The following is a 15,626-nucleotide window of genomic DNA, read 5'->3' as shown; positions in this document are numbered from 1 at the left end:
TCGACTCCATGAAGGGACCTCACTGTGGTCCTTCCATGTAAGGGGCATGCTTAACTCACCTCAGATAAAAACGAATACTACACAGGTCTGGGAAACAAGTAAATAAGAAACTGGACTACTAGACTTGGATTCCTTTTTATTTTGCCTTGTATTGACTTCCACTCCTCAGTGAAAGCTTAGGGTCTCTGGCATGGCTTTCTTTCCAGATAAGCCCACCAAGAAGTAAGCAGCATGTTGAATCTGTACATTCAGAGAGCATTGTTATCTAAAAAACAAATCACTTGTTATCCAGAGAATTTCACAGTCTCTAAGACAGTGTATTTCTCCCCAAAGCAAGTTTAGGCATAAGGTCAAAACAACATTTCCTTGCTTCATAGTAGATGACCCAGCAGAATTTTGTTGTGTACTCAGCCTGTGCCAAGAGAAGTAGACAGTTTGCAGGAGCCCATGTCTCAGTTTATGCAACATGAATTTGTTAATAAACAAAGACATTAATAAGTGACTTGACTGTTCTATTAGTAGGTATTTTATAGGAACAATGATCTTCGGACTCAAATCTTGCCCTAGGCTCACTGGGAAGGGGAGGGGTGTAAATAACAGAAATGCTTTGCATTCCAGGACTCAAATCCCACAAACCTGGCCACGAACACTTGCAATTGGTATAAGGTTTTCTTTAACCTCTGCCAGTGTCACTGAACACGAATAAAGTAACATGGCTTTATCTCTGGCCATATGAAACTTGGAGAGATTGATGATTAATATTTAATTGTTATTAATAAAATTCTCTTCACTGTTCATCATTCTGGGTAAAGCCCATAACGTGACCTTCTCTACATTTTTGCTCTGTGCTAGATTTTCAGGACATACCACTTCAAGTATTTTTTCCTATGGAAACCTAACTGTGATGGTGTGTATGAGAATGGCCCCATAATCTCTTGTGATTGACTACTTGGTCCCCTTTTGCTGAAATCGTTTGGGAAGGATTAGGAGGTGTGGCCTTGTTGGAGGAGGTGTGTCACTGTGGGCTGGCTTTGAAGTTCCCCAAAGCTCCAGCTATTCCCAGTGTGCTTTCTCTGTGTCTCCTATTTACAGATCAGGATGTTAACTCTCAGATGTTCTAGCCACCATGCTCTCTTGCTCTATAATGGACTCCAGCCATCTGAAAATATAAGCTGGATTAAACACATCTTTTATAAGACCAAGTGCCTCAGTCATGGTGTTTTATTACACCAGTAGAAAAGCAATTAAGACACTAAGTAAACTTTCAGAGGAGTAAATGTTTAGTGAAAACATAACAGCTTTCATTAAAACAGACTGGAGGTTTTATTTTTATCTTAGAAATAAGGAAATTGAGGTTCTGAGTGTTCATAGTTTTGCCCAATGTCACGAAGCCAGTAAATGACAAAACAAAGATGTCGAGAAAATCTACCTAGTGCCAAAGCATCTTTTTAGCAAAGAAAATACTGGAATTCTATTATGCATAAGAATTTTTCTTACCATGTAAGTTCTGGTATTCCATGACTTAGACCTTGTCACTCCAGAAAGTCATGGCTAACTAAATGGATTAGTCCCATAGACTCATGCTGCCAGGCTCCTGGAATTATATTCATTTTATAGACATTTTTACGATGTTGATTTGAGAGTTTCCTCAAAAGCTCACGGGCTGAAAGCTAGTCTCTAGTGATACGATGTTCAGCAGTGTGGCTTTGGTGGGTGACTCAATCATGACGACTTGGATTTTTTTCAAAGAGCTTAGCCATGGATGGGTTCATAATGCTATCTCTATCTGAAAGTGGTAGAGAAGTTAGGAAGTAGACTCACTTAGGAGAGGTAGGTCACTGGGGACATGCCTCACATACTTCTGTCTTACTCTGGTTTCTGCAAGCCATTTGTGAAGTGTGAGGCTTTATGTAACTTCACGCTTCCAACCCTGCCATCCCCCCGTCCTACAAGCCCCAGTGAGCAAAGTAGAAAACCTTTACATTTGTGCCATAACATCTTCCCCTTTTACTTACGTTCTTAGGCACTTTTTAACAGAAAAAAAAGCGAATATAGAACATGTCCATTTTTCTTATAGATGGCATTTCTTTGAAATTTCAAATAATGTGTATTTTTCACTTGTTGAAAATTTAAAATTAAGTGAAATTGATAATAACAGTTTAAACTGAAGTACACAGATGGAGAAAAGAGGAACTAATATGAAAATTAGGCAATTTGAACTTTATGAAGGAATATCATATAATACCACGAAAATGTCATCCTTAGATTATGGATCTCCTGTAAATTCTAACATATGGAAGTCTGTCATTTCTAAAGAATATGACATAAATAGCTAAGTTTCTGTGTTAGTAAGTTTTCTTTCATCATAAAAAGTGTTAAATATTCAAATTATACAGAGGAAAGGCTTGTTCTTGTTCTTGTTGTTGTTGTTGTTATGGTTGTTGTTGTTATGGTGGTTGTATGTCTACGATCAGGTCGACCTAGCACCTTTAAGCCCCTGGTAGTAAGTAATGGTAGGAGTGCATAAGAAAGAAACAACAGGTACCTCCTTGGCCCATGATAAAAGGAAACCAGACCTCTTCCCAGTGATATAAAAACCTCCCACTAAATTCTACTTTAAGTCTCACCACTTCCCAATAGCACTACCATAGCAACTAAACTCATTAACACATGGCTCTTTGAGCACAAAAGTGTAGAAGCTTGCAGACACCCTAAAACAGCCTTCTTGGAGTCTACTAAATATGTCAACTTATTCTTCCATCTACTGTTTTTTTTTAAATCATTTGTTAATTTTTGAGCAAATGGAGTAATCAGTCAATGAATTTATAAAAACCTAATAATTAAGTTAACAAGTTTTATATTAAGAACCTATTATTGCTTGGTAATATGTCTAAAATGCAATTATATAATTTTTATTTTATTAAAATTTCAGGTTTCTTGGAAATATAAACAATGGTATAAAATAAAGAAAGTAAATGATTGTCTGGGTTTTTTCTATCTTTCCCCTTACAGTCATATAGATTAGGAGACTTGCAGAAACAATGCTATTTCATTGAACAGTTAGCTGTTTCTTTCTCAATAGCTTTTAGTGCTTACAAAGTTTATACCTGGAGCAAAATTAAAACGGTGATTCAATTTCAGGACAAAACAAAGGAAGAGATCAAATTAAGTACAAGGAAAGATTAAAATATTAAAATGGATCAGATAATTTAATACATAAAGCAAGAAAGCAATTGGAGAATGTCACATGACGTTGAGATGTTTGAGATTGGATTATGCTCTAACCAATGAAGTAACATAGTTAATTTAACAAACACATTGCCTTTTATACACCCAGTGCTGCAGAAAGTGTCAAGAATTCAAAGTAAATGCTAAAAAGTAAAGGAAACTTGATTCCTATGCACACGAACTTGTAAATCAATGGAAGAAGAATCAACTAATTATATATAAAGAGAAACGGAACTGGAAACTTTGATATATTTAACAGGGTTCATCCTGTGGGAAGACAATAACACCTCAAAACTGGAATTCGCTGATTTACAATACCAGGAAATGTAAGACTCTCTGTAGACTTGGACCTCCCCATCCCAGTGCAGGAATACCAGCGTAAAACACAGGCAGAATGCGTCTGTTCGGACTCTGTGCGTGTTAGTATTCAGTCCTTTACTGGGATGAAAGTTTTGAAAACAAACTTCAAGGAGAAAACCTGGCTTCTGGCTCGTGCTTTCAGAGGTTCCACTCTGCAGTTCCTTAGCCCCACTCCTCTCGGAGCCAACACAAGGCAATACAATCAGTTTAGAAAGCATGCAAAGAAACCTTTCACTATATGGTAGCCAGGAAGTAAAAAGAAAGAAATCAAGGAGCCAAGGGACCAATGTACTTGCCCTTAACTATTTCATCTTCTAACTAGGCTCAAACCCCAAAGATTTCACCTAGGTTTCAAAACATTTATGATCCAAACCATAGTATATAAGGTTAGGTAAAGAGTGAAGTGTAGGAGACAGGCTGCTCACTCTGGAGAAGAAGGACACTGCATAGTTCAGAACAGAGTGAGCTGGAGGACATTCTCATACAATGGGAGGCTCCTGTATCTAGGAGAACAGAGAAGAGATACTAAGCAGATAAAAAACATCAGATGTTTGCAGCACGAGATTAGTGTGGAGGATGGTAAGAACGTTGAAGAACATTCCAAGAAAAACAAAGTCGAGGGTAAGTGAGTGCAGTCGCAGGGGATGGAGGACATGAGAGGCTCGGTGTAGGAGGCTCATCTGAGCTGAGCTCACTTGGACAAGGGGCTCCCACCAAAGACCTTGAAGGGGTCAGTTTCTGTCACTGAATGCAGCTCTAGAGATCTTCTTGACAGTTGCTGAGAACCAGTGGGTTTGAAAGGCAGCCCATAGCTTAGATCTAAAAACATCTGATAGGTGTCATTATGAGGACTGTTTCCTAGCATTAAGACGGCACTTGTAGAAACCTAGAAAGCTGGTGATACAAATTCCATATGGCTCAGAGGACCATCATGGCAGAAAATGAAAATTGTGTCATTTCATGACCTTTGAAATGTTATTCAAATTTATAAAGCTCAGAAATTGAAAACTACTTTTAAAGAAAAATGGTTAAAGTAGACATCTTGCCCTTCCTTACTTCTGTGATTGCATCATTCCTAAACCCATTTTTATTTTTTAAAAAATTCTAAACCTACCCTTATGAATGATGTCTTTTCATCCAGGTACTAACCCAGGCCAACGCTGCTTCCCTTCCAAGATCAGATGACACCAGGTATGTGTGTGGTGCTATAGCTGTAAACTAAGTGAAGGCCTAACCCCTTACAAATGTATTTTCCAACTTCTCCTGTCCAACTTCTGATCTATATTTTACACTTGGGTATTGACATTTAAAGCCAAGGTATCCAGCTCTAAAAACTAACTGAGAAAACTGCCTATAATGTGCAGAAAAAAAAATACAAACAAAAATCTCCCTGAGGGAAAAATCCATTACACAAGAGGAACTCTAAGTAGTTTCTGTTGTTCACTAAATGTTCAGAGAAGACTTCCTGCTTCTGCAGTCAGTGACTCTGGAGTCAGTCACAGATAGTATCTTACTCATTTATAATCAAGCACATGCACAGGAATTGTAGGTTGGATGATACCTCATACGGTGGTGAATAATGAAAGCATTTTCTGCTGAAATTTCCATCTTAGATTTGGTGCTGATGGAGAAACACACACACACACACACACACACACACACACACTACAATTTCGCCATCCCAGAAATAAGTTATTCCAACTAACAAAAAAGAAAGAATGAATGAAAGAAGGAAAGAGAAAAAAGGCATAAAGTCTAGAACAGGATGAAAGGATACCCTGGAGGCTGCAGAATTTTAGAAGGAGACTTCGAAGGGCTTGAGGAGGTGGAATTGAAGTGATGAATTTGGAAATATAAAGCAATATTAGAATATTACAAGTTTAAATGCAACAACTATACACAAAATCATTTCCAACACCAAGGCCCATATGCGTTTTAGAAAGACCTTTCCAGCTGCAGGATGAGTCTGGCCTGTGTGCTAATCTTGGTTGCTAACTTGTTTTGATTTAGAATCACCTAGGGAGCTGGTAAGGCACTCATCTGGGTGTATCTATGGGGGCATTCCCAGAGAGGATTGGGTGATTACAATTCTCCCTGAATGTGGGCTGCCCCAACCCCCATGGCTGTGAAAGCCTAGTTGGAATAAAAGGGGAAAATTGAAGAGCCAGCAGGTTGCCACAATCCCCCTTTCTCTACTTCCTGAGTGGAATAAAATGAACTGCTCTATCACCCCCACCCCCACCATAAAGCACCAGAGCCTATGAAATCCGTGGGTCCGATAAATCCTCCCTTGATGAAGTTGCTTATGCCAGGTACCGTGGTCAACAGTGATAAAACGACTGCTACCTCTGGGTTGCAGCGAGACAGTTTGGGAGGAGGACACTGCTAGAGGGGGCAAGGGTACCTGACACCCGGAAAAGCAAGGAGCTGCTAACCGCGCCAATTATGTGCAGTCAAATTCCAGCACACAGCTCAAAAAACAATGAGCATCTCAGCGGCCGGGCCTATTATTAGCGGACAAATGTCTCTTCTGAAAGCAACTCGACAAAACTGAAATTGCACAAATCTGACTACCCATGTAGAGCTGTTTTGCAATGTCCACACAACGAGACTCTTATCTGTAGAAGGACTTTGAATCACGCTTGTCTTTAAAAAAGATTCTGAAACGAGCAACAGATGTTCAAAAGATAAGGAAGGCAAAGCAACAAAGAAATAAAACCAGCTGCCCAGCACGACCATTTACTCCTGATTCAGCACGCGGTTCACTGTGTCACAGAGGAGGAAGTGGAGTTTAAACCGTGGTACTGATATGCAGAAGTCTGAACCTTTCATTGGAAATGTTTGCCACTACATAGAATCATACATGTATTGCCTTGAGAATGGGAGCAATGTGTCATGTCTGCTTCCTTTCAATGTAAATCTCCTACAGAACTGAAATTAACTAATGAATAACAAATTAGGAGAATCCCATATCCAAGGACTTCTATTAGTTTCCATAGACCTATTCATTTGTGTGTATTGTATGCATGTGTTGTAGGCATGCATGTGTTTATTCTGTGTGTGTGTGTGTGTGTGTGTGTGTGTGTGTAGGTACATATGCTTATGCATGGATGTGTAAGTGCTTATACATATCCATGGGTTATAATGCTGACGACGGAGGTCAACATCCCTTTTCACCTTACTTTTTGACATAGGGTCATTTGCTGATCCTACAGTTTGCCTTGGTATTGGAAGGACAGCACCCAGTACTGGGGTTGTAGACAATCCCTATTGCTTTTACATGGATGCTCTTTATCTAAGCTCTAGTCCCTCTCTATCCTCTGACTCACTCCCCCAGCCTGCAGAAGAGGTCTTTCCTATGGTGAGCAAATATTTGTATTGGTGTCTACACATTGTACCAAACACTGGATCCGCTGTGATGTTTGTGTGTAATGTGATCTCTAACACCCCCACACTGTCCTCATTTTCTCCCCTCTCCCTTCTCCTCCTAGGTCCCTTCTCCCTCTAGACAGCATCAGGTCCTACATCCATACATACTTTTATGTATCTCTATAAAATCTAGCAAAGACAAATAAGAGGACAAATATGATAACTGCCTATCTGATCCCACATTCAATGTCTAAAATGATAATCTCCAAGAAGATATAGGAATTGCTCTGTGGAACTCTGTCTGGGCCCAGAGATAAGTATCTTCAAGGGACACAGCAAAAATGAAATGTCATCATTCCCCACCCCCTCCCATTTGCCTGGAGCTCACACTTCTTTGGGTAATTCATGAGTCAGACAAACGTGACTTTCCTTGGTTATCTTTTGAGCTAACCTGTGGTCCCATCTGTGCTTTCTACGAGGTATGTGGGAACTGTGGTGAGTTTCATGATGTTATCAGGAGAGAGCATAAGTCCTCCACTTTGGGGGAGTCTTACAACGGAAAATGGGCACTGCCATGAGGGCACTATTAACAATTTCTTATCAGCTATCCTGGTACTTGTTGGGTTAGTAGTTATAGGAAAGAAACTTCATGGTTTCCCAGTTATTTAAAGCTTGAATTTTTAACGAATGACTCCAGATTTAACATGATTCCAATCAAAACTCCAAGAGTTTTTATTTAGCAAAACCTAAAACCTTGATATTATATCTTATAAATGGCTATAGAAAAGAAAACAACAAAACAAAACAAAGAACCTACAAGCATAAGCAAAACATCTGAAGAGCAAAAACAAGAATGGCCTCGCCCCATCTGATTCAAAGACTTATTCTGAAGACATAAAACTGTGTGATATGAGCACAGTAATAATTGTGAGTTGCCTCCTTTTATCTTTGAAGTTTATTAGCTTCGTAGGGATTACCTCAGGAGTTATCTTTTATAGCAGAACATTCACAGGCCCAGGATTCTGGAAATGCTAGCTCTATATGAAAGATGAGTAACTCTTGCCTATAACAGGAAGAGATCTGAGCAAGGACAAACAGACCACCCTGCTCATAACAGTACTCATTATCCAGCCATGAACAATTATGTAAATCTACAAGGAGAAAATTATTACTAGAAAGATCACAAACAATATTCAAAAGTAAAGAAAAATGTATGGCATTTATTAATAACCAATCAATTTTTGATTCTTGGAATTATCAAACTAAAACAACTCTGTTACAAAATAAAAGTCAAGAGTGCACAATGTCTAGGCCTAAGTAGTGAATAGGCAGAATTTAGAAGCAAAATCAAATGCTGGAATTCCTAAAAATTATTTGTACATTTAGCATGCATTAGCTCATATTAATAAGATATATATAAACCAGCAATAATTAAGAAGGGTTGAGATTACTTTTAATCAAAATTTCAGGATTAGTTACTTCTTTGTCTGTTCTTTAAAAATATGTACTGAGAATATGAATCAATCTACCACAAATATCACATAAACCTGGTGTGAGTGTTTTGCAGGTAGTTTACATGCATATGATCCTTATGAAGACCTTTCTCAGTTTATGGAAGGAAAGAGGAAAAATGGAGAGGGGACACTCAAAAGAAAGTCTATGCAATGCTGGGCTTGTGTACAGCTATCCTTGCCTGAAAGTTAAGAGGACAAACGAAAGCTCATACTGAGGAATTCCTTTTATTAGGTTGATGGAGTCTCAGCCTTGGGGAAAATAAAGCAAAGATGCGTAAGGAGTCACCAAGAGCTTCACCACAGCACACCTAAAGGACTATCGTGTACTATTCACAGCAATAGTGACAACAGCCCACTGTGACTCAGTGAGTCAAGAGGAGCTATTAGTGCTATCAACCAGAGGAAGAAGAAAATCAGATTCTTAGGTTTGCTTGGAACATACTTGGCTAATTTCCAAACAAGTCTTTGCATTCTGTTCAAATGCAGAAACCTAGAAAAGCATTCCAAATCATATGTCTCTTTCATTAATGGGCGGGGGTATAGAAATAACCCAAATGACTTCACTGTCTAGAAACACATAGTGGTATAGTCTACACATTTCTCTTTTCTCTCTTAGTTTGGCTTGGCAATACGTGACACTACGCATGGTGGAAGGAGTACCCTAATGGAAGAACCCTTACTGGACTGGTACTCTCTATTGGTTTCCAGTGGGTTAGAATCATGGGATGGGGTTAGGACGAAGGCACTCAGTAGAGAATGACCTTCCAGAATAGAATGCTCCAGAGATAATTAAAGCTAAATTTGGAAGCAAAGGGTTGTTTTCAGAACAAAGTGAAAGTTTGGAATTCATCAGATTAAGACTAAGCTGAAAAGCAGTTTTGTAATACATAACTGAATGTACTATGGAAATTTGATAAGATTCACTTTTTTTTTTCTGACTTCCCAAACAAATACAAGATGCTATTTTTAAGGGATAAAAGAAGTCTTAGTCCTCTGTATTTGTATCAGAGTACGTGATCCTGACCTGGACTAAAGAACAGTAACTAACCACATGGTAGACACAGAAAACTTTGCTAGGGTTAAATAAGTTCTAACGGAGAATAGACCAAAGCTCATAGCCTAGACATTTGATAATAAATAATTAGTCAGAGTTGTCATTCTGGGATTTAGTATTTTTTTAGCAAGCCTGTCTTGCAGTGTCACAGCATAGAGGAGAAACAGAACACAAAGAAGCGACAAGCACTACAACAGCTTGTTCTTCAGTCCTACCCTAGGAAACCGGCCCAATCTTCAGAAGAGCCCAAGTGTCCTCGGAGGCACTACCATATTTCGATGCTGCTTACTTGGGGACCAAGTCTCAATGTGCAGTTAACTGGAACCAGCCAACACCACACCACACACATGATGAACACAGGGTAAGCACATACCCAAAGTGCAGGCAGGAAAACCTATTTCTCTGTTGAGAGTTGAACATAAATTTCACTTTGAACTCTTTGAGGAGCCCCATATTTGAGGAGGTAGCTCCTCGGGAAGAGCTCCTGCCTAGCATGTCTGAGTCCCTGGATTTGGTACCCAACACCAAAAATAAGCAAGAATAATAAGTCATACCTCTAGTCCAGTGGTTCTAAAGCTTCCTAGTGCTATTATTTCTGTTGCTGCTTCATAACTGTAATTGTGTTGCCATGGTGACTAGTAATGTAAATATCTGTGTTTTGTCATGTTCTTAAGTAACCCCTGTGAAAGGGTCATTTGAACCCCAAAAGGGATTACAACCCATATGTTGACAACCCCTGATCTAGAAGATATAAGTTTCAAATAAGTATCATTAAGAATTTTTAAGGACCAGAGAGATGGCTCAGTGGTTAAGAGCACTGACTACTCTTCCAGAGGTCCCGAGTTCATCTCCCAGTAACTGCATGGTGGTTCACAACCATGTGTAATGGGATCTGATGCCCTTTTCTGGTGTGCATGAAGACAGCTGCAGTGCGTGTGTGCGTATGTTTCTAACAAAAAGGTATCATACCAGGTAATGGTTGAACTGGGGAGGCAGAGACAGAGAGATCTCTGAGTTTGAGGCCAGCCTGGTCTACAAAGTGAGTTCCAGGATAGCCCAGGCTTCAAAGACTTACTCAATGGACAAATGAGCCCAAGACAAAAATAAAATTAAAATAGAAAGCTTAAGACAAGTGGAAATCTACCGGAGCATTGGGATACTTGGCTAGACCTACCTAGATTACACACTCTGCTTTTAAATTATCATTCTATGAAGCTAATTTTTAATATCCATTTCTACATTATTGATTGAAGGCATCTTACTTTAAGAACTACTTAAAAGTCCCCCAGGGCCATATTGAGGTCAAAAATCTACCTTGAACTATAGCAATACGGTATTCCATTCAGTCCTGCAAGTGTGTATCACATGCCTGAATGTATATGCTGCAGCAGAATCAAAAAGATAACGATGGACCCTGATTGCAGGGACCAGTGGGCTGGTCTGATAGAATATATGCTAGGAATGGATAAGTACAAACAAAAGAAGACACCATAAGTGACAGATAAAGTCCTTAAAGTTCTTCAATGGAAGCTGTAAGTCAGAGCATGGATTTAGGTAGAAATAGGATTAGTGGGGGAAAAAAGAACAAGAAGATGACAAGACAACAGGAACATGTCGTCCTCACTCAGGGAACGTTTTGTGAGAATTCAAGAATACAGAAGGTGATGGGGTGGGGCACTGGCTCATGCCCTAAGGTTGTGGTTTTCAAAACAAGAGGAAAATCTCAAGATCATAGCTGTGTGGGGGTCAGTTCATTCATCTTTAAAAGTAGTGTTTCTACAATAGGAGATGACATTTAGAAAGAGAAACAGGTACATGCTGTCTACCTCCCTACAGGGGCCTGCTTGATTCTTGTAGAGAAGAAATGTGCAACATCTTGCATTTCCAATTTCATTCTCAAGGATGAGAAACAGTAATATCCATTTCTTACTGTATGCACAACTTATACATGATATGATTACAATAGTTAAAACTATGTTTACTATATAATAATAGTTATAAGCTTCTATGCAGACATTCAAGGATGAAAATCCCATTCTAAAGCACATTTCTGTGGTGATCCAAACTTAGACAAACTCAAACTACAAAAGTCTTCCCCAATTTTACATTAAGTACCTTATGAAAACATATGGAGTCACTGCTGGAGAAGGACAATGATAATCATCCAATAATCCAATAATCTGACCCACACTTGCTGTATAGGAAGCACTCACGTGGAGTATCCCTGTCTTAGTATCTGTCATAGATACTGATGCTAACAGAAACTTTAGTCACAGAACGTCAAGAGGAACTTTGCCAGTTGAGCTTGCTTACTTTGCTGGAAAGGAAGCATAAAAAATATCCACCCAGGGGGGAAAAACAATGAAAATACAAGTAAATGACACATTAAATATGAACTACATGTCTCTAGAACACAAACACATTAGAAACAGGAACAGAAGAAATTAGTGGTTTCTCTGCCCTCTGGTGGCAATAAAACCAACCACAGCATAAGAGAAGTAAAAAGCACAACAAACAGATCTGTTATGAAATCAGATGTTTTTCCTTTACCAAAAATGCCCTAGTAAAACCCCTAATTGCTGAATGCCCACTTTCACCTTCTGAATTCTTTGCTGGATATTTAATTTTCAGATAAGACATCTTACAACGGAAAATGAAGCATTTGCTTTCCTTTTTACCTTCTGTGTTACCTTTCTGTGTTATAAGCACTTAATTCTGAGGTAATTTCATAAAACTTCATGCAGAATGTTGTTTGTCTTATAGCTAAGTCTCTAAAGAACTGATGAAACAATGAATTCCCCCTGTCCAATCCTGTGAACGAAATCTTGCCAAGAGTTCCACCAGAAACAGTGAATTTGTTTAAAATGCTGGCATATTTATGTTATCAACACAGGCATGCCATGCTCCCCAAAGCAAAGGCTTTTCACCAGCTGGTCTAGAGTGCAATGGATCTCATCCTCAGGTTGAAGCCTTAGCGTAGCAAACTTACATGGGTATCAGTGTATTATATAGTAATGAAAGGAAAAAAAACAGAAAATGCGTAGTCTCTCTCCTATGTAGTTTTGCTGTAAATACATTATTTACTTCCAGTGCCAAAGAAGTTTTAAACAAACAACTCAGGATGACTCTACCCCCCCCTCTTTTGCAAAATCGTTTTGCATATTCATTTACTCCATGGAGGTGAGTACTGCATCTTTTGAAGTGCTGCTTTCTGAAGAAAGTAATAACTGTCATTTTTTCAACCAATGCAATGTGCCAAGAAAATAAAGAGAAATCTGGTGAGCTGTTATAAATTATAAATAGCCAAGAACTTATGTTCATTGATGAGGATGACTGTAGGTGACCAAATAGAATCCAAGGATTTTAATCTCAGCTTTTATCTTCTGGTCCTCATGGCCCCTCACCAGGACACACACACACACACACACACACACACACACACACACACACACACACACACACAATCTTTCCAGCCTTAATAAGATCACCAAGAAAGTATCTTCTTTCTCTGTTAAAATTTGCACCTGAGGTAAACACAGGACTCGGATTATCCTCTCCAGGTGGTACAATTTTATTCAAGGTTTTTGTAAACACTTATCCTCACCTGGAGTCCCTAGGCGTCCCTCCCAGACTTCTCTCTGTGACTCCTTGAAGGTTGACAGCTGGGTATACATGCATACTTTCTGAGGAACCATTTACCCCTCTCTTTCTTGAATTTAACAGAGACATGTACAGAGCAAAGCGGAACAAAACTGATTGTCCTAACCAGGAAGTTTCCTTTTCTTTTTCTCTTCAAGTGCTCTTGGCTCTCACCCGCTCCGGGAATCCACCAGAGTTCACAGATTCCCGTCCAGGTGTTTCACTGACCTGCATGTTTATTTATTTCTTTGCTGAAAGGCAATAGTGGGGTCACAGAGGATAAAGTAGTCAGGGGAGAAAGCAGGATTAGCCAATCCCTGCTCATTGTGAAGTTACAGTTCACTACCACACACACCTAGCCAGAAAGGCCACCAGGGCAGTGGGTGCAGCCAATTGCAAGGATCTAGAGGCCCTCCCTCCTCCTGGGACAGTGTCAAGAATCCATGAGGAACTGCTGGCACGTTGGGGCTCGTCTGTGAAGCTGACAGGCAGAGGACAATGGGACCAGGGCTTGTCCTCAGAGGCACGCCCGTCCTTATCTTTCCCACCTCTTCTCCATCCCTGAACCCTGCTGCATCTATTGCACCCACTTTGGAACCCCACATTGAGAAGACTAGTGAGGGTAGCCTGAAGGAGCGAGCTGCAGCCACAAGGCATTTTCTTTCAGCACAGGGCGACCAGCCTGATTGTCATCTGATCGTTCACCCATCCACCCCTTCCGCGGTGCACAGGGAAGAGCTTCTGAGCTCCAGGGATGAGAAGCCAGAGGGGAAACAACCTGACGTAACCGAGATTCAGAGAGAGGTATCCGCGACAGCTGGCTCTCTGACACCAGGACCTCCTTGGGCTACTTGGGGTAGACAGGACCACCCCCTGGCGCCCAGGTGGAGAAAGCACCATAGCCTCAAAGAAGTGCTGGTTTCCAACACCTTCTGATCAAGCCAGCCTCTTCCCCATTTGAGAAACTCAAGTTTCCCAGAAAAACAACTGGAATAACTTTCCCAAGGGCAGATGCTCTTGGTGGGTGTGGGTTGGGGATGAGGGTTCCGAGACACCGGAAAGGATCTTCAGTTTCACACAAAAACAATCGAGAAAAGTACTTCTTACCATTCATATGGTGTCCAGGCTCCCCGTGGGCGAACTGGAACCGGTCTGTTAAAAAGTGACAAAGTAACATAACTCCTGCTGCCGCCAGGTGGGCCCTCGGGAACCTCGCCATGCCGCTGCCGCGACCTCCCCTGCCCAGCGATCTTTCCTTGAGGCCCTGGGCTCCGGGGTTCTCCTTGGGGATGGGGCGACGCGGCGGAGTGTCTGCCGGTGAGTCTGGGGTGGGATCCGGAGGCCTCTGACAGTTTCGCTAGGATTTCACTCCGGGTACCAGAGAAGCGAAGGAGAGACGACCCAGCCCTCTCCAAACTTCGGGAGCTCTCACCGCAACTTGTCACCCTCGCAGCCCCAGCCGAGACAGAACCAACCAAATGCGGAGAGGAAAGGTCACTTGCAGTCGGTCCCGCAAACTCCCGGGTCCTCACAGGCAGCGCCACCCGGGCGCCCACAGACGGTGACTTCCGAGCGCCCGCGACGCGCTCCACTGGGTTCAAAACAGATCTAATTCCACTGGCTGCGCCCGTGCGGCTCCAGATCCAAGAGGGCGCTGAGCACCGGTGGAACTTTCCCAGACTTAGGGCTGGCCCCGGCGGGCGGTTGGGGTTAGCGAGAGAAGGAGGTTCGTGGAGGCTGGAGAAACCCCTCCGACAAGTTTTTCTTCTTTGCTTCGCCTAAGGCTGAGCGTGCGTCCTCGCCGGCAGCCGGAAGGATGGGCAGCTCCGGAGAGTGGAGCCGGGGAAGGACCAGCTGCTGGGATCAGAAGAGGGGTGGGGGGTTTTTTTAAAGAAAGAGAAAAACCAAAGGAAAGTGAGGCTGCAGCCTGCTGAGAGAGCCTCTCCGGGTGAGGAAGGAGGTGGCTCCGAACACCGCGGAGCCCCAGGAGTTTGGTGGCGGAGGCGCCGCCGCGCTCGCCCGCGCTCCAGCTCTACACTTTGGGGAGGGAAGGCGGCTGGCCATTTGCTAGATCTGCGGCGGAACCCTCCTCTCTCTTCCCTCCGCCCTCCTCCCTCCTCCTCTCTCCTCCAGGCTTCTCCCACCTTCCTCCTCCCGAAACCAGCATTCGGCACAGACCTGTCCAATGGCTGAGCCTTTCTCCGGTCGGGGTGGGGGCGCCAGAAAAGTCTCCCACAGATAAAGCCGGGGAAGACTGATTGGGGGAAACCAGAGAACCATTGTGGGCCCCACGCGCCCCGGGGATCCCGAGTACTGGTACATGGGGTGGTGGCAGATCCTAGTCTCCCGGACGCCATCGGCCCACCCGGCTTGTGCCCTCTGCAGAGGGACCAACGTCGCCTGAACCCGTCAGGCTCCCAGGGATTTTGGGTGCCAGCCTGCGGGTGGGGAGGGACAAGGCC

General features: G+C 42.0%; 1 protein-coding gene across 2 annotated transcripts in view; it reads right to left on the bottom strand.

Annotated features, from left to right (window-relative positions):
- Positions 1-15,200, bottom strand: part of Plxdc2 (plexin domain containing 2) — a 386,926-nt gene extending 371,726 nt beyond the window's left edge. Inside the window, exon 1 of one of the 2 annotated variants that reach the window (XM_087591183.1) lies at positions 14,272-15,200. In XM_087591183.1, the coding sequence (XP_087447309.1) occupies positions 14,272-14,383 (112 nt within the window). In that variant the 5' untranslated portion in view covers positions 14,384-15,200. The remainder of the gene's footprint in view (positions 1-14,271) is intronic. The other variant, NM_001108422.2, reaches the window with a different exon arrangement.
- Positions 15,201-15,626: the final 426 nt, after the last annotated feature.

This window comes from Rattus norvegicus, chromosome 17 (genome assembly GCF_021556685.1).
Source record: "Rattus norvegicus strain SHRSP/BbbUtx chromosome 17, alternate assembly SHRSP_T2T, whole genome shotgun sequence".
Taxonomy (NCBI): Eukaryota; Metazoa; Chordata; class Mammalia; order Rodentia; family Muridae; genus Rattus; species Rattus norvegicus.
This window is presented reverse-complemented; position numbering and strand designations above follow the sequence as displayed.